The sequence below is a fragment of the Lissotriton vulgaris genome, chromosome 2_1 (genome assembly GCF_964263255.1).
Source record: "Lissotriton vulgaris chromosome 2_1, aLisVul1.2, whole genome shotgun sequence".
Classification (NCBI taxonomy): domain Eukaryota; kingdom Metazoa; phylum Chordata; class Amphibia; order Caudata; family Salamandridae; genus Lissotriton; species Lissotriton vulgaris.
Genome location: NC_141687.1, coordinates 1,225,003,522 through 1,225,023,439, shown reverse-complemented (window position 1 = coordinate 1,225,023,439; position 19,918 = coordinate 1,225,003,522). Strand labels below are relative to the sequence as shown.

At 45.5% G+C, this 19,918-nt stretch overlaps 1 protein-coding gene across 1 annotated transcript in view; it reads right to left on the bottom strand.

Annotated features, from left to right (window-relative positions):
- VPS26B (VPS26 retromer complex component B) overlaps window positions 1-19,918 on the bottom strand; it is a 139,352-nt gene that overhangs the window by 34,987 nt on the left and 84,447 nt on the right. The window contains exons 3-5 of the mRNA XM_086956942.1: window positions 17,255-17,419; window positions 16,774-16,949; window positions 16,428-16,570 (exon numbers count right to left, since the gene is read on the bottom strand). Coding sequence (XP_086813068.1) covers window positions 16,428-16,570; window positions 16,774-16,949; window positions 17,255-17,419 — 484 coding nt within the window. The remainder of the gene's footprint in view (window positions 1-16,427; window positions 16,571-16,773; window positions 16,950-17,254; window positions 17,420-19,918) is intronic.

Below are 19,918 nucleotides of genomic sequence, written 5' to 3'. Positions count from 1 at the left end.
AGGAGGTGAAAAACATTTCCAAACAAGGAAGAGGACGCCTTTAAATAAGGGATTTCTGAAGTTAGGAACAGCAGAGCCGGGTAGAGAAGAGCCCGGTTGCATGCGACCCCGGTGAGGAGGTGAAGGCAGGACAGGCAGCGGCAGAGGCCTCTAATTACAAGATGACCTCCAATTGACTACTCCATCCGAGCAGGTTTCTTTAACCCCTCCCCTGCTGGTGACGGAACCACTCCGTCATCAGCCGCGGTTGCGCTGTGCTCATGACGGAGCGGTTCAGTCACGGCCCGCTCGGCACGCCTGGGCGGCGCGGATTCCGCGCCTGCGCTGGACGTTCCATTGAGCAGGCGGGCTGTGACTGAACCGCTCCGTCATGAGCACAGAGCAACCGCGGCTGATGACGGAGCGGTTCCGTCACCAGCATGCACCCGCCACGCGGCGCCCCGCCCCCTTAGCACTGCGGCGGAATAGCCGCCGCAGTGAAGGTGTTAATTGCCAGCCGAAGCCACCCTGTTTGTTGTGATTGAGATTTCTGGGGTGTAAAAGTGCTTTCTTACTCGCTAAGGCGCTGTTCGACCCATAAAAGTGCTTTTCCTTAGACGGGCTGGGTGCAGCTGGTCCGTTCCAGCTTTTGCACAGTTTGGAAAGAGGGGACCCCTACAACCTAGTGGCTTGCTAATCGTAGGGAATATACAACCATGGGTTGAGAAGAAAAAATAGCAAACCAATTGATAATATTAGTGCCCTTGTTACAACCTCATTTTACATATTACATTGACATTAATAATTCGCTTAGACAGCAACGTATGGAAAATATATGGTTATTTTATTTTTCTTATTATTGGTTTCATTTTTATATCTTTTTTTCCATTTTAGACAACAAAGTTTTGTGTTTCTTTTTTAAAATGTAAATTCACTTAGTTCATAGTTACCATTATGATTCATAATAGTGACAATAAATGACATGCACTACCTATTGTAAACAAAAACATACAACAATATACAGTTAAATACAAAAAAGGTGCTGTACGATATGTTCGGTCGATGGAAAATTGTATGAAGGCAAATGCGGTAGAGTAGAACACAACGCGTTTCGGCCTGAGGCCTTCATCAGGTGACCGTCATTTCGTTTTTTACACACAGACAGGTGTACAACAAGTTCTTTACATAGTTATCCTGTGGAGTAGATTCCAATTTCTTAGATAAGAAGTTCTGATGTTTTTAATGATGAAGAGTTTTCAGCAGGAAATATATAACTGATAAGTGTTGATTCCACTTCTTATTTTTATACAGGGTTGCTCATAGGATATGTTATGTTGATAGGGTAGATATTCGCCGGCACCGCTTATTTCACTCCATAGTTATGATCTAAACACTACTGATGTAGAAGGAAGGATATTCTCATAACGGTTATGCCATCGTTGTTTATATTTTCACACAACACCATTCCTTGTTGTGATTTGTGAAGAGGATTGGTTTCACTAGGTGGCCTCTTCCAGATTTAGGTATTTTGTGGCTGAGCGCGTTTCTCCGTAGTTAGGGGGGTCTGCTGGTGTGCCTTCCAGACGTGCCGGCGCTCGCCGGCACGTCTGGAAGGCACACCAGCAGACCCCCCTAACTACGGAGAAACGCGCTCAGCCACGAAATACCTAAATCTGGAAGAGGCCACCTAGTGAAACCAATCCTCTTCACAAATCACAACAAGGAATGGTGTTGTGTGAAAATATAAACAACAATGGCATAACCGTTATGAGAATATCCTTCCTTCTACATCAGTAGTGTTTAGATCATAACTATGGAGTGAAATAAGCGGTGCCGGCGAATATCTACCCTATCAACATAACATATCCTATGAGCAACCCTGTATAAAAATAAGAAGTGGAATCAACACTTATCAGTTATATATTTCCTGCTGAAAACTCTTCATCATTAAAAACATCAGAACTTCTGTTCTAAGAAATTGGAATCTACTCCACAGGATAACTAAGTAAAGAACTTGTTGTACACCTGTCTGTGTGTAAAAAACGAAATGACGGTCACCTGATGAAGGCCTCAGGCCGAAACGCGTTGTGTTCTACTCTACCGCATTTGCCTTCATACAATTTTCCATCGACCGAACATATCGTACAGCACCTTTTTTGTATTTAACTGTATATTGTTGTATGTTTTTGTTTACAATAGGTAGTGCATGTCATTTATTGTCACTATTATGAATCATAATGGTAACTATGAACTAAGTGAATTTACATTTTAAAAAAGAAACACAAAACTTTGTTGTCTAAAATGGAAAAAAAGATATAAAAATGAAACAAATAATAAGAAAAATAAAATAACCATATATTTTCCATACGTTGCTGTCTAAGCGAATTATTAATGTCAATGTAATATGTAAAATGAGGTTGTAACAAGGGCACTAATATTATCAATTGGTTTGCTATTTTTTCTTCTCAACCCACCGTTCCAGCTTTTGCCCATCTGAAGCATCTTAAAATGTGATCTGAGGGCACGTAGAAAGTGTGTCCCTGCAGTAAAGACTTGTAAATCGACACTTGCAGAGTGAAAACAAAATAAGATCAAGGCGCACCGGCGCTTCCCTGCCCGGAGAAAACTTGTTTTTACATACATAGCGCTTGCTACCAACGGCATGCTGCTTTGGAGAAGTGTTAATAAAAAGTAATTACCTTTCTATTGGCTCTAGTTTTTGGCAGCTAAGAGGTCCGTCATTGTGCTGCTATTGATTTTATAAGCGGTTATTCCCCAAGTCAGTGAAACTTGTTTTACTGACCTTAAAAGGAGAAAATGCTGAGCGATTCTTTGTACTCCTATTAAGAACACGTTGTGGCAAGGCTAGTGAAAGCAAGGTCGTTTATTATACCGCTAGACAGCACTACTCTACTGCCTATAGAAGAAGGGCCTCGGATGGATAAAAGGCAGAGTCAGTCCATATCAGGACCTGTGAAAGGCAGATTTAACATGTTTCCAACAATGATGTAAGTCGCCAAATTCTCTTATCCAAAACAGGCCCTACTAACATTCGGAATGGGGATTTCCTATATAATTAATTGTTAGAGCTCTGTAGAGCACCACAGCGCTGCACACATAACATGTAGAGTATAAGTCTCCCCACAATGCGTCAAAGGCAAGCACTACTGAAAGGTAAAGACGGTTCGAGGCATGTGGGCTGCTGAATTCATATCTGTGCATAGATCGCCGCCTAGTGTTGGGTCCGGATGATTGCACATTGTTGTCCTGGAAGAGTCTTTGAAGCATCACGAGATAGGTGGTTCCTCCCGTGGACTCCAGTGCGCATGGGCATCCTCTCCATGCTCAGATTGTTTTTTTCCGCCATTGGGTTCGGATGTACTTTCCAGCACTCCAAGTTCGGAATCAAGATAAACTTTTCGAAAGGCCAAAAGGCCTTCGGTTTTCGTCGGTATTGTTCGCGATCGGTACCGATAACCTTCTTTAAAATTGATTTGCACTCAGGTCATCAAATCGGGCCGTTAGGCCTTCTCGACGCCACGGGGACCGACGGTCGATGGAACGAAGCCCATTCAAATACTGCCCGCAGTGCAAATCGAAGTTCCCGCACACCGATAAACATCCAGTGTGCAACAAATGCTTGTCTCCAGATCATAATGAAGACAATTGCCTAGCTTGTGCCCAGTTCCGGTCCAAAAAGACGATCCGGAATCGACGGGCGGCAAGGCAGGAAATGCAGAGTTCGGCACCAGAGCCCGAGAATATCTTCGACGACGAAGCCAAAGCCCGTCGACTCGAGCAAATCGGGTTCGACTGTCGAAAAAGGAAAGAAGCCTGTCGACAAAGGCAAAAGGGCTACGCCCAAGGCGGTCGTCGAACCGAAACCGAAGGCAGACCACACCAAATCGGTCGAGCCGAAGCCCATCGATGCAAACAGGGGCATCGAGCCAAAGACGCAGGCTCCGAAAACACCTCTACCACCTAAACAGGTTACCGAACCGACGAAACCGCTCAGTCCAAAAACAGTGGTGAAACCTGTAAAAGACGTCGGACCGACAAAACCTGCCTCAAAAACAGATCCAAGCACCAAAATCGGTCGAACCGAGTAAAGGCATCGAACCGAAGAAGGTCAAACCAAGAACTACGGTGCCAAGGCAAAAGACTATGGAAGAGGAGATCATCCATCCAGACCCATCCACAGAAGATCAGTCAAAACTATATATTGACCCAAATACTGGGAAAGTGACTGTTTAAAAGGAAGAAAAGACCAGTGCCTACTGAAGACTTTTCTAAAATTCCACTCAAAAAGAAGAGACTGTGCTACCTCTCCTATTCTTTTCCAACCTATCTCTCTAGCTATGCCTGCTACTCCATACACACCATACTCACCTGCACACTCTGATTACAACCAAGATCAAGATCAGGATGCAGATGTGGGTCTTGGAGATATACAAAACCCATATGTAGACCCTAATGCAGAACCATGGGGGGTGGAGGTGAGCCAGAATGAGGGGGCTCTACTCATTACAGACCCTACTGTATACCCAGCTAAGCCATCTCCCACAGAAGACACAGTGCCTTTTAACTCTTTAATAGACAGAGCTGCAAGCTACCATAATGTAGACATGCATTCTGATGCTATAGAAGAGGACTTTCTATTTGATACGCTGGCCACATCAGAAAGAAGTGTCAAAACTCTCCCCATGTTAAAGGGCGTCCTAAAGCACGCAAATGACATCTTCAAAGACACTGCTAGGGCACGTGTCATCAACCCTAGAATAGAGAAAAAGTATAGGGCGGCACCAGTAGACCCCACATACATCAGGGGACAACTGCCTTTAGACTCATTGGTGGTATCCAACACACAAAAGCGTGCGAATTCACAAACAACTGGAGAGGCTCCTCCTCCTGACAAGGAGTCTAAGATTTTAGAAGCATCAGGCAAAAGAGTAAGTAGCAGCTCAAGCAGCAAACTCATGGAGAATAGCCAATACACAGGCCTTACTGGCCAGATATGACAGGGCGCACTATGATAGTTTAGAGGGACTTCTCCAACACTTACCCGAGCCTTACAAAGAGCAGGCAGATGAACTTATACGAGAGGGAAAGCTCATCACCAATGCCTCCATTAAGTGTTCTCTAGACGCGGTAGATACAGCTGCCAGATCCATTAACACAAGCGTACTGCTTGGAAGGCACGCATGGCTTCGCATATCTGGATTCAAAAATGAAGTACAGGCCACAATTCTTAACCAGCCTATAAATCCCGATTTCTTGTTTGGTCCAGCAGTTGACTCAATTCTGGACAAAATGAAAAAGGACACCGAAACGGCAAAGTCCATGGGAGCCCTTCAGCCCCAACAACACAGAGGCTCCTTTCGTCGCTCAAGTTATAGAGGAGGAGCGCGAGGTAACACATCGCAGCAATCCTCCACTTACAAAACTAATACGCAATCCACATACAATAAAAACACTAACAGGGGTGGATACAGAGGAAATAACACCAAGGGCAGGGGTCGTGGAGGCAATGACAATAGATCCTCCACTAACACTAAACAGTGACTTCTTGGCACTACCCCCAGACCATGTAACACCGGTCGGGGTAAGACTACAACAATTCCTGGCAGTCTGGTTAAACATCACTACAGGTGGGTAAGGCAAATTATCCAACATGACTATTGCCTAGAACTCACGTCAACACCACCCAACATACCACCCGTGCACCGTCCCATGTCACAGGATACATCTAGCTGCATTAGCAGCATATCTCCAAAATAGGCAACACCTTTCACTATTTAGAGTGCCAGCAATTAAAGCATTTATGGAGGGACTTAAACGAGTAATTCCCCCAAGGCACCCACTTTCACCAGTCTGGAATCTGAACATTGTTTTAACCAGACTTATGGGACCACCTTTTCAACCACAACGAACTACAATTTCTTACTTGGAAAGTGGCTTTCCTTATTGCCATTACTTCACTTAGAAGAGTTAGTGAGCTGCAAGCCCTAACTATTCAGGAGCCATTCATTCAAATACATGCGAATAGAGTAGTTCTCAGAACAAACCCTAAATTCATGCCAAAAGTGGTATCCCATTTCCATATAAATCAAACAATAGACCTGCCGGTGTTCTTTCAAAACCCACAGACAGTTGCCTAAAGGGCCTTGCATACTCTAGATGTCAAAAGAGCTCTGCTTTATTACATAGATAGAACTAAGGCATTTCGAAAGACAAAACAGTTGTTTGTTGCTTTCTCACCACAACACAAAGGCAACCCTATTTCTAAATCAGGTATAGCCAGATGGATCGTTAAGTGCATTCAGATATGTTACTCAAAGGCAAAACGCACCTTAACCGTTCCCCCTAGGGCGCATTCTACATGCAAACTAGGGGCATCCATGGTTTTCCTAGGAAATATTTCTTTACACAAAATTTGTAGAGCAGCCACATGGACAACCATACATACATTTACCAAACACTACTGTGTAGATGTACATTCCAAACAGCAAGCTGCTGTAGGACAGGCTGTTCTCAAAACTCTTTTTCAGACTGCTGCAGCTGGCACAGGCAGCCACCGCTAGTGGAGATACTGCTATACATTCTATGCACAGATATGAATTCAGCAGCCCACATGCCTTGAACGGAATATGCTACTTACCAGTATGCATCTGTTCTTGGCATGTAGGGCTGCTGACATTCATATCGCCCACCCACCTCCCTGGTGCCTGTCGCAGCTGTAGCATTCACTCTTTGTATGGACATCTCTTACTGTACTAGACTCCATCTCTGCTACAATGGCTAAAAAACAATCTGAGCATGGAGAGGATGCCCATGCGCACTCTAGTCCAGGGGAGGAGCCACCTATCTCGTGATACTTCGAAGACTCTTCCAGGACAACAATGTGCAATCATCCGGACCCAACACTAGGCGGTGATCTATGCACAGATATGAATGTCAGCAGCCCTACATGCCAAGAACAGATGCATACTGGTAAGTAGCATATTCCTACATTGACGCAAATGCCAATGGTGTTGACGTCAGCTATAGGTGGATGACACACTGAGGACCTGCTAAAATTCTAGCTGATGAGTATTGGATTCAGACACAAGTATCAGCAGCAGGAGCATTAACCAACTGAGCTACCACGCTCAAGGAGGGGGGGGGGGGGGGGGGGTTGGGGGGGGTCGACCAGACGCAAATCTCACAATGCCAGTATGTGTGACTGGACCAGAAGATGCATCAATCTATATAGCGTTTGGAACAATATCTTTAAGCCAGCTACAGGGTGTCTTATTAGTAGCTCTTGCATAGCGCTTGTTACCCCGTGTGAGCCACCAAGACGCTTAATGCTAGCTCACATCTTCACACGAGAGTTTGCCCAGTAAAGATTACACTGAGCAAACCAGGCACAACCCAAATACAACAAGTGTTGCCTGGTGTGTAAAATTTCAACCAAACATATTTTAAGCACGGCGTGGGGAACCAGGGCTGTCACACCCTGAACACATTTGCACTGGGGGTGAACCCCAGCGGTTTTCTGTAAACCCAGCTCTCATTGCATAAACATTCAAGGGGAGTATTCGGCAAGTGTGAAAAATAGCAGTGGGTTGCGAATACCCGACCCGGCTGGGAAGGATAAGCTCCGTAACTGAGCAGCCGCACCTCCATGGCCGCCACAAACAGCAACACAACGGACAGCTTGAGTAGGGCAGGGACAAACGGAGTGGTAAAAAAAAAAAAAAGAAGAATGAAACTCACCCCTGAGCAGCCGCACCGCCACAAACCTCAAGACAACAGACAGCGGGAGAGGATGGGGGCTGCCGCGTGTCACTGAAGGAGGGGCCACCTCCGGAGCAGGATTAAACTACGTACACTGGGCATGGGCCCTGGAAGTAGGGGTGTAGCAGCATATTAACTAAATATTTAAAGTTAAAGGGCGATGTTTCAGCACTTTTAAAACAAGCTCTCGGCATTGCGTGGTGGGGGCGGGGGAGCCGCATTGCGTGGTGGGGTGGGGGAGCGGCTTCCTTTGAAGATCTCGGCATTGCGTGGCAGGGAGAGCGGACTCCTTTGAAGTCTGATGCGGGGGCGGGGGAGCGGAGCCTGTGAGATCAAAGGAAAGGCGCGCGAGCGAGCATATGGAGAGTGAGGGGGGGTGTAGCCTGGGGAGCTGAAATGGCAGCAGAGGCGGAGCGCGGCGCGCCCGCGCCCAAGCGCGTGGCTGTGGTCACATGAACTGTACCCGATCCGCAGTTTGGGTAGACTTTTTGAAAGCCTTGCTATAATCTCGCCCACCATCGCTACGGGATGGCATAGGCGAGACCTAAAAAAGAGGCTCGGTGAAATAAAGTAATATTAAATATTTGTTCCAGATCACACAATTTGGTCGCTGTGCAGTTCTGCCACCATAGAGCATCTCTTTCCCATATCAAAGGTTGATGCTTTATCCTTAATTAATTTAGGATGTGATTATTGGGTTGGCGACAGGCAGAAGCTACACATTCTTTTGGGCAGTTTTACATAGCGTAAACTTTGCCCAAGGAAATATAAGTGCTTCATAACTAACGGAGCTAGTTACACCTTTTTTCTGACCAGGGAGACCCATACAAGATTCACAGGATGCAGCATTATTTTGGCTAGCGCATAGGAAGGCCTATTGCACCAAGGGGAACTGAAAAATTCAATAGGCGGAAGCTATGGATGCCCCTGATGATGTGTCAGAAGTCTGGTACAGGGCCAGCAATGGATAGAGGGATGATGTTGTCCCCTCACGTAGATGTGTACCACCCACGGGTGGTAGGCCACCAGCTAGCCATCCGTCAGGAACAGGGGTTGCTAATCAGGTGAAGGAGGGTGCGAACCATTGGCCAACAGGCATAGCTGCAGAGTACTCTACGGATATTACACTGGAGGTGGCAGACTTCGACCGCCAGCTTAGCTCCGTGCTTTCCCCTACACATCTGATTGGCACAACATAAATGTCCATTTGTGATGCATTTGAGTTATGTTTTTTCATATCATTCATTGCATGAAACTGCAAACAAGGGTAGGTAGGTCCAGATAAGAATCAGTGAAGATCACAATAGTTGTAGATACTTCAAGACATTTACTATAACAGAAAACTGAGGCCAAGAGTCGAACCCTTTTCCCTATGTTACACGATAGACAGCAGTAGCCAGTAGGGCGCATCATGTCTCGTGAAAGCTCAGCTGGTGCATGGGCTCTAGGTTCTACGAGGACCTTGAGTTGAGGCAGAACCAGTGCAGACATCAGGCTCAAGCTTTTAGTGGCTCGCCAAACTCTATTGTGCATATTTATCTTGCGCCGGCATGAAGTTAAGTCTGGAGGCTACCGAGGGGACTGGCCGGCCAGGACTCGAGACACGACTCCCTTGAGCCAGTAAAGTCAAAACAATATCCTACCAACATGTAAAAGAGACAGAGCACTAAGAATCACGTTGGAGCATTGCTGGTCAGGGGGATGTCAAGTTTTATGAATTACCATAATTATGGTCAAGTCCAAATCTGGGCGGGGGTTGTTGGGGGTAAACAGCCCATCTCTATGGATTTCTGATATATGAGTAATAGGTGAGGCGAGAGGACCAACTTAAAGTTACAGTAAGATTCAAGGGGGAACTATTATCTGGACTACTGCATAATTTACCTAGCTTCAAGTCATTGATATCAGCCTCAATCTCATCCAGCATGATAGGATGCTCCAAAGAGTCTATGTAGGGCATGCAGTGTCGTCACCTGGAGAGCTTCAACAAAAGAGGAGAAACACACGCTTATGGAGTGCACTTGCACTGCACAGAGGATTTGGTAGTAAGAGGAAAAGGCAGATGATATTGCTGCATTCTCTTGTTTCCCACTAGGGTCTACCATTACTGAAATCACTGTGGAGGCGACCTCTCTGGTTGCTAGCCAATAAGACAGCTTACCAGGCTTGTATCCCAGTTCATAGATCAGTGTGTTTAAGGTCATCGAGCATTGGCGAGCCTCCTCTTAGCAGATTTGTATCAGGTAAGCCTCATCAGTCTCTTATTGACTTTGGATCATATCCATGTTTAGCAATGTATTCTTGCTCAAGTGCAATAAGCCTAGCCTCCATAGCAATTATCTGTTGGCTTTTTTTCTTGACTTTCTTTTTAAGGAAAGCTTTGGTCATACCAAGTATGGTGGAATTCTGTGCTGCCCAGAGTACCATGGGAACATACATGGCAGACGTTCAAGGTAATCTTTTAGCTCTTGCGTTAACAGTTGTGAGTATTGTGCGTCTACTATGCACATACCATTTTGGGAGACCGCCCTCCCTCAGGGTCCAAATTCTAATCTTCACCGGAAGTCATCTAAAATTCCCAGAGGCAGCATTATTGCTGTTGTTGTACACCATACGTCCACATGTAGGAAGGATTAGGAAGTATATTTCATATATATTCACCAAATATCGCACAATCCCAGGAAGTATGTCTACTAAGTCATCATGGTGGCTCTATATGACATTGTCACAGTAGGCACAGTGGAGTTTGGCGTGTAGTCCAGGATGGCACTCAAGTCAGACCCTGGGGTAGTCCCAGGAAAAAAGTTCAAATATCATCAAGAGTGGGTTTAGATAATTGGGGTGGAATACATGCACTGCACAGGTTGTATTCCCTCTGTTCCAACCAGCCCTCAATCGCCCACCGCCGGAAGGAGGGCTGCGCTGTAACTTTTCCCTTTCGTCCATCCAGTCTCATGTAGCCTCATGAGATTTGAAGAACAAGGTGCAATACATATGGATCACTGAGTCTGACTGATACCCTAAGCATACATTTAAGGGCACAATTTCTTTTTAACTGCATTAAAAGAGTGCCTATTCTTTCTGACAAACGAAGGTTGAAAGGACAGATTTTTCACATTTCGCGATTGCATCTCAATGCCTGTAGTTCAGAACCTTGGCAATGGTGGGATGTAGAGGCACACCCATGGGGGGATGTTGTACCAACATAGTCTGGGCAATTACATGAGCAAAGCAAAGTGACTATATGCTCACAACCAAGCGGTCGTACCAGTTTCTAAAAACCTCTTACGGGACTGGCCCTCCACTTCCTCCAGAAAGTCAATAAAGTAGAGTTTTTTCTTCCTTCCCTGTTCTCAGCATTTTTAGATTTTTCCTCCAGGCTTTTAAATGCTGTGGTGAGTCAAGCTATGGTAGACTGCAGCTCTGTAACCACGTCTTCCATTTCGCAATGCATTCCTGTGTTTCAGAGACTCTTGTCAACGACATTGTGTGTTGTTGGAGTGTTATGTCCATTCCTACTTCCGCTATTCTTCTTTCCAGAGCCACTTGGGGACCTGTAGTTTTATGTAGTTTGGTGCCTGAGGAATTGGGGCTCGAAACGTATATATGATGTTGGTTTGCGCTTGTGAAGGGGGGAGGGAATCGAGTCACTTCCCATGTTTGCTGCTCTGATAAGCACTTGTGTATCTTTGGCATAATTCTAGAACCCCTCTGTGCCACAAGAAGTCCACAGGGCTATCCCAGATATTCCACCTAAATTTTGGGGGAATAAGATTACACATCTTTGGAGAGACTATTGGCAGGGTTTCCGTGGCTTCAGGCAGCAGTCTGCCAGCTCAGATGGATCTGTGTGATTCCAACCGGCAAAGGGAAGACACCCCAGAACAGGGCATCAATGTTCACAGTAGAGGTGCATAATCAGGCAGTCCAAGCAGAATCTAATGCTTTGAATGTCTCTCCTTAAGCCCCAAAGTGTCCTTCACAATGCTCTATACTGCAGGGGTTAGTTGAGCATAGGCCAGGCAACAAACACTGGATTCTGTTACACACTGCAGTACTACGACCTCAGATGCATATGAGGAATCTTAGCCTCGGCCTGATTGAACCGCAAGCTTCGATGCCAGCCGCAGGTAGCACGAGCATTCGTGCAAGAACTCCAGTACCCTGATCAGGGGTTTGATTATTGTGGACGCTGAAGTGTGACAGCTGCCAATAACTTGTTCAGTGCAAGGCTGAGGGTTGCTGTGTATAATTCATCTGGTGTTTACCATATACAGGACAGTAGGTTTCTGCCTAGGGGGCCTTCCTTCAGAGCCAACAATCAATGGGAGAGGGCTCGCTTCACCAGCCCACCTTTTAAATAGTCACCATTGGAGCTTTCCAGGCCCCTTCACCAGAACCAATAGGCCGATTCAGTCCTCACTGCACCTCCACCACCAGCTGACTCAGTGATCTCAGCCCCTTTGGTCTTCACTCCTCTAAGTACACCATCTATTGAGTCAACAAGGGTTCAATCATTGCTGCTCCTCTGCCCAGTGACAAGACTCAGGAGTCTTACCTGCAACCAGCCCAAGTGCATCTTTCGAACGGAGCCCGCTCACACCAGCATGGCGGAAGCAGGCAGCCCACTAAACAGAGAATTACTGATCACTGCCCTGGTCTGGTTCAGTCCTCTGGCTTCCAAGCGTAGGTGCCCGGGGCAAAACTCCAGTTTGCTCTACTTCCACCACACAGCTGCAGCTGGCACTAAGCCAATTAGTATTACCATAAGATCCACACTTCAGTCCATGCCATTGAGAGCTGGTGCTAGCACCACTTACGACCGATATAAGTTTCCTTTTATCTGAAGTCACTGCACTTAACACCTATAAGTCACCCCTAAGGGAGCTCTTTCAATCCTGAAGGCAGGCTGCGAGGTTATAAGTGTGTGGGGGGCCCCTGCACGAGCAGGTAACCCCTACAAACCCCGGAGTCATTTTCTTCAGGCTTTGTAAGTGCGGCCAGCCATTTTAACACATATAGTGGCCATATGGCTTTACGCGGGGATAACTATGTAGTAGCTGTGCCGTACCTGGGCATGCTTGGTATCAAACATGTTGGAATCATACCCCAACACCAATTCCGGTGCTGGAGGTATGATTCTATGCACTGTGGGACTCCTCTGAAAAGACTCTCAGTGCTTCCGGTAACAGTCTTCCAGTGTCTGCCAGGAGGCTAGTGATGCTTCCGACCACAGACACAATTTTGCCCTCCAGCTGCTGAGCTCGAGCAGGGGAAGGTACAACAATAGGTTTCTTGTCACAGGGAGGTGTGCCCGCCTCCCAGACAGGACTTAGTGTATTGGGCTGGGATGGAGGTGCTTGCTGGCACCACCAGACTACTTTGAATGGCACATTTGGTGCCCTCCTTGCATACACTGGTTTGAGCCAGTTCCCGCACTGGTGCAAAACTGGACAAAGGGCATGGAAGTATCCTCCCCTCTGTCCATCCCCTCCTCTGGGAGGGACCCTTGAATTGTCCCAACCCTTTCCCAAGGGTACTTAAGGGCTTACCTGTGGGTAGCTCTTCAGATTGGTCGTGGGACAATATTCAAACCCGAAACCACTCCAACTTCGACCGTCTGGGCACCTTGGACTTCGCCTCGGACTGAGGCTGCACCAAGGAAGACGCCTGCTGCTCCTAGTCTCGCTGTTCTGCAAGTCTTCTTCATCGTCCGTATCTGTGCTTCTTCCAGGATCTTCAACAGACCTTTAGGCATCAAGGACACTCAAAGCAATCTCCCTTGAAGTCCCTCCCCTGCATCTGCAGGCATCGTAACGAAGCGGACTAGTCCGCTGCTCCCAAGTCCCACAGACTTCGAAAGGCTCAGCAACACAGGTAGTGGTTCTCCAACTCCCTCGAGGCCTGACCTGTCGTTTCTACAATTTTGAGGCCAGCATCCCTTGTCGGAACCGCGGAGACCAAAGCCCTCTGCACCGCACCAAGGCTTGTTGGCTCTGCATTCAAGATCTTTGGGCAACAAGAAGCTCCAGTCTCCAGCTCCTCTTCCTGCCAGGAAAAGTGTCCTCACTGCATCCTCTGCACCGTGGGCCTTCATCTTTGGTGAGCTACTCGAGGTCCTCTTGCGACTCCTGTGACTTCAGCCTGTGGGTCCCCCCCGAGGGTCTTCTCCTGCTCCAGTGTGCTCCCCTGCTTGCTCGGGGCCTACGCCGACTCTCCTGCTTGTTGTGAGTCCCTTGGACCTTGCTGGTCCCAATGTTGCTCCTTCTTCGCTTTCTATGCCTGTTGCAGCTGCCAAGGCCTTTTCGTGCTCCCTGGTTCTCGACTTCCGATGGGGGACAGCTCGTGCATGGCTCCTGGTCTTTCTCAGCGTCACCTGGTCCTCACAGCTGCAGCAACAAGGTCACCGTCATTACTCATGAACCATCCAACATCAGTTGGCATTGCTCTTCTGTGCCTCCTGATCACATCCGAGTTGCATAGAGTCTGTCCCCTCTGCTTACAGGTTCTCCTTTTGAAAACTCCTCCCTTGGATTACACCATACTCTTGCACAGTCTTCGCCAGCAGCATCTTTTTCAAAGTCCTCCATTGTGGTCTACAGCGATTTACAACGGCACTTCAAACCTATGCACTCTGTTTCCCTGGTGTAGATATCCTGGTTCCTGGGGTATCCAAGGGTGGGGTGGCTCTCCAACCTTCTGTCTTCCACAGGGTTTTTCAGGGTCCACTGGGAAGGGTCCTTCTTCTCCAAAACTGCAACAGTGACTTTCCTGTTGACTTCTATTGGACACGCAGCTGTGTTTCCACTCTGCACACAGCCTCCATGGAGTTCCTGGGTACTTATCCTGGGTGGTTCCTTTGGTCCCCAGCTCCTCTGAGTTTCCTGGTCCAAGTCCCGCCTTTGGTAGCAGTTCGCATTACATTTTGTTTAGTATATGGTTTAGTCCCCCCCTGGAGACCACTGTATTTTGTGCTTACTTACCTATTACAACTTAAGTTTTCTTGTGTATTTGGGTGTATATCTCCGGGTAGGAGATATACCAATGTGTTAGTGAGTATTGTGTAATGAATATCAATTTTTATACATACATTATGTTGGTCTTTTTCGCTTAACCTACACTACACAGTTAAATCTGGTAAAACTAGCGCCTTAAGACTACTGGATAAGCCTGAAAGCTGCTCTCAACAGCTACCACTTAGAGAGCTTTCCATAGTTGTCTAAGATCACAAAAACCACTAAGGGTTGCCTGGATTTGTGCAAGGTGCTTCACTTAATTAAGTGTGCACCATATACTAAGCCAGCCTCTTACAGCCCTGCACTGAGAAAAGGAGCAATGGGCAGCCCCCTTTGACTCCCCCATAGGCCGACGGCATTGGGGAGCGAACCAGCAGTCAGCAACAGGATGCCCCTAGATCAGTAGGGGCAGGTCACGGAGCTCACTTAAGAACAGCCACCATCCTGGAGTCCTAGGCCAACCTTTCCTTTTATTTATTTAAGTAAATATTATGCATCCTTTTCATTATGGGAAATGTTATGTAAGAGATGTCATATAAATATTAGTTTGTATCTATTTATAAATATCTCCACTCTTTCTTTTCAGGCCAAATGATTGGCATGGCTTGCTCTCTTATGTGAACACTGCCACCTTCCGCACTGCCCCCTCACCCCACCCTATTTGTATCAATGGAAATGGAAACATAAGACAACAGGCCTGGAATTTTAGCATATGTAAAAGGAGCAATGTAAGCCACGTATGTTTTTTATTGACTCATTAGCCAAGTCTGCCTTAAAATTCACTGGCAGACCTTGCAATTAAAGCACTGCCATTATGATTATTGTTTTTGGTTGGAAGAATGACTATTTGGCACCGATTTCTTCATCTGCTTTCAAAATTTGTCAGTTTACTGAGGAGGCAAACCCGCCGAGTCTATTCCAGTTAACAAGTGCATCCCCAAACAAAACTTTTATCTGATTGATAAGTTCACTGTGATGTTAACTCGATATTAGCAGATCTATAACAATGTACTTCCTGTATGGTTCAAGTGCCCGATTGCTCATTTCACCAGTAGGTAGAAGTAAAACAGAGTACGATACAAGCAAAATGCTTCTTCCATGGCAAATTAAACAGAACCGTTTTTAACAAAGGCCAAACTTCCAAATTATTGTAAAATTATTATTTACAGTGCGCAGAAATAAAGTATAAATTACAGTAGTACCAAAAAAAAACTAAAAAAGTAGAGGTTTTCAAAAGTGATCAGAGGGAGAAGCAACCATCATTTTGTTTAAACCAAAAATATTTTATTCTTGAAAAAATGGTGTGCCCTCTGATAGAAGTGCTGTTTACAGCGATCAAGTACATCAGAACTTCTACAGGTGGGGTGGTTCCATATTAATTTAGATTACAGAGGTCTATGTATTTTGTTGATCTTCTCTTTAGGAGGTGCATAGTGACTATTGGTGGCACATGACATTAATATTCGAAATAAGCAAAACAAGATTGATATTCTCATGCCAAATTGTATTTACTGGTGTCTAAAACTAAACACTGTAACAAAGAACACACTAAAAAACATGTTTTCGACGCTGAACTTCCATCAGTGCAAGCAAGGGCCACCCAACCTATGTTTTACACAAATAATGGGAACACAAGCACCATCCCAAAAGTACCTGCTGTTTAAAGTAGCGCCTTTCTTCTTCATCAATCAGCACCAGGTTGAGGTAATAGCGCACACTGAATTTCTTGTTGATGTCTCTCATGGTGGGGGTCAGCTCATATCCTGCCAGGAAGAGTCGAATTGGAATTGATTCGCCTGAGGGAAAAAAAGATCCCAAACATTAAATCAATAAAATAATATTTGGGAACACTAAGTCACAAAACGACTATGAAGGGATGGCCATTATTCTGGGAAAGTAAATAATAAGAGGAAATGCCTGCACATACACAGATTCACATGTAGGATTCCTCTATGACTGCACTACTAAGCCCGTACAGTGAGGGTTAAATGGGGCTCACCCCGAACAGGTGCCCCATCCATGATCTCGTACTTGGCAATTGTATCATTCTCGTGGTAAACGTTGGGTCCTGTTCCAGTTGTCTCCCTCTTGATAATGTCAATTTCCATGTGCTTAATTTTGATTCGAACCAATAGGAAGTAGATTTTCCCCACAATTACATCTTTCAGGTGATATCTAAATTAAAAAGGATAAAAACAGAATAAGCATCAAAGCAGTGCCAGCATCTCTTCAACTGTTTCTAAGCCTCTTTACCAACAAAAGAATTTCTTAAAACAGCAACCAGCTCGTGAATAAAGTAACATATGATTTGGCAAACCCCAGAAAGCCTGTAACTTCTCTAAAAGCAGTAACTTTCAGATTGAGCAGCTCTTGAAAGTGGGATAGAAAATAGTTTGAAATAAGAAATAGCAATTCCCTGAGAAGGAGCTTAAAACCTCGAAAGAGCAAAACTAAATTGAGTATGTTACTCACAAACCTACTTGGATTTGTTATACTCAAACTCTATGTGCAGGCAGTCCTCAATTCCCACTTCCATCTTGATAGAGGAGTTGAGCTCTGGGTACGTGCTGAGTGTGTGCACCACGATATCCATCTCCTTAACAATGGCATTTAGTCTGCGGCTGATTGTGGCTCGCAAGAAATATCTAGAAACAAAATGAAGCCATCAAAACGGTTGACTGTGGTGAGAGCAGTCTGGAGGAAGGAGACATTTTTTAGAGTATAAAGTACAGTGTAGATTAACAGACAGAAATATTATCCACATATTCATGTTCTCTACCCACATATTCATGTTCTCGGCATGTTATTACTTCAAGATGATCCTGGAACATAACTGAAGTTTGTACTTTATAAAAATGCCAGTATCTTCCTTCGGGGAGAGGTGAATAGTATATAAAGGGTAGATGTAAAGTACTTCTAACAAAGTCATCAATATTATCTACCGGCAAGTATATGAGACCTCGAAATGCAACAAAAAAAAGTGCACGTTTTGTAAGAATCTACAGCTTTGTACATTAAGGAATATCTGACCGTAATCTACTCCTCACCGATATCTTAACAGTAGGTACAACGAAATTAGTGACAAATACAAATTTCACTGGCATAATTTCTTTTAATATTTGATTTTTTATATTTTTTATTAAATCATAAACACAAAACATGTACTGGCATAAGAATGAGCAGCAGCCCTGATCTTATGTACAACCGGAGAAACCTTTGCTAGTTTCTGTAACTGTTGAGATTCTAAACCGATTATGGTTTCATACCTTGTAAAGACAAAACATTTACCATCATATTTGCATCAATGTGCCGCACGTGAGGCCAAAATAATCATTCCAAGGCCCCCATACATTCTCAAATGTTTCCATGGAAACCTGTATGTGGTTGGTCTCCCTTTCTGGTGACTAGCATAAGTCCATATGTTTTTACTCTATTATCTATCAAGGGAGCCACCGGGATGTTTCAATTTTAAGCTGTGTACCACCACCAAAGTCCAAGGTTTGTAAAGAGTTTGTGGCTGGTGTACCTGAACCTCTCTGCAGTGTCATCCCAATTTTTTCACTTTCACCCCTCCTGCTTTGCTGAATGTGTTTGTTTGGCTTTAGGACTGTGCACTTTAACTCTGTGCACGTAACCACTGCAAACAGGAACTAAAGTGCCTGTACTCTCACTAAAAATTGTCACATTTTCTCACTTCTGATTGGTGCATTTAATTGACTCGTTAGTCTGCAACGCCATATCTGGTAGGGACATGATATAGTCGCAGATTCCTTACCTTAGACCTTACAGGCGTCAGGCTGGATCTAGAAGATTTTGATAGCAGAACCCTTGCACGCGGATAGGTGGTGTTGGTTGACTCTGCATTACATTGTAGGTGTCAGTTTCGGTGTGACATCTGCGTCATCTATATAGGCACCACCTCAGCGCTCTGACGTCAGTACTTTTCACAACTTTCCACGGCAGAAGCACAGAGCCACAAAGTGACTGACTATGGTGTGTTAAAAAACGCCTAGGTCCTTGAAGGGAAACAATCCACACTCTAAAAACTGATGTGCAGTGCAGGTAGGATGAGTGGGTCAGTTAGGAATCTGCAGCTAGATCATGTCTCTACCAGATAAGAGGTTACTGAAGGCAAGTAACTTGTCTATCTGCTAGAGACATCTAGCCGCAGATTCCTCAACTTAGAACAGATACCCAAGCAATACCATTCCCAGAGCAGGGACTGCAGAAAAGTATTAGACTAGAAAATCCTGTAGGACTGAACGGTTGAAGAGGCCTTCCCTACAGATCGGATTAGCCTAGCAATAATGTTTGCCAAACCTGTGCAGAGATGCCCACGTAGCCACCTGGCAGATGTAGAGGACTAGAACACCACACCGAAGAGGCGTGGTGGCTGCCTTAGCCCTGGTTGAATGAGCTCTACGGCCTTCAGGAGGCTGTTATTTTCCCAAGGCATAACATATTTATGCAGAGGATAACCCAACACAAGATGTTCCTCAGTATGTCCTTTCTTTGCTCCAATGTACCCTACAAAGAGTTGGTCACTTTAGTACGATCGAGACAGAACGAGAATGCTCTTTTTGGGTGCGGACAGTGGAGACACTCTTCTTCCTTAGAATGCGGTGGAGGAGCATAGAAAGTGGACAAAGTTACAAATTGCCCTAGATGGAAAGGGGTCACCACCTTAGGCCAAAAAAGAAGCCCTAGTGCGTAGCACTACCTTGTCCGGAAAGACTTTCAGGTAAGTAGGATGAGAAGATGGAGCCTGCAATTCGCTCACCCTCCTGGCAGAAGTTATGGCCACTAAGAAGGCTGTTTTTATAATAAGCAGCCGGAGGAGGCAGTTGTGCAGCAGCTCTAACGGTGCACACATCAAATAGGTGAGAACCAAGTTACGGTCCCACTGGAGCATCAAAAAAGGAGAAGGGGAAACAAAGGAGTAAGCCCCTTTAAGAACCTCTGTACAATGGGGGGGATTTAAAAAGCGATGGAAGATCTGGCAACCGCAGTAAAGCAGAAAGGGCTGCAAGGTAACCCTTCAGAGTGTCCAGAGCAGAGCCCTGCTGGGCTAAAGAGAGAACGAAAAGAAGAATGTCAGAAAGGGATGCAGACAGGTGGTCAACAGACCGTTCTGTACAATATTT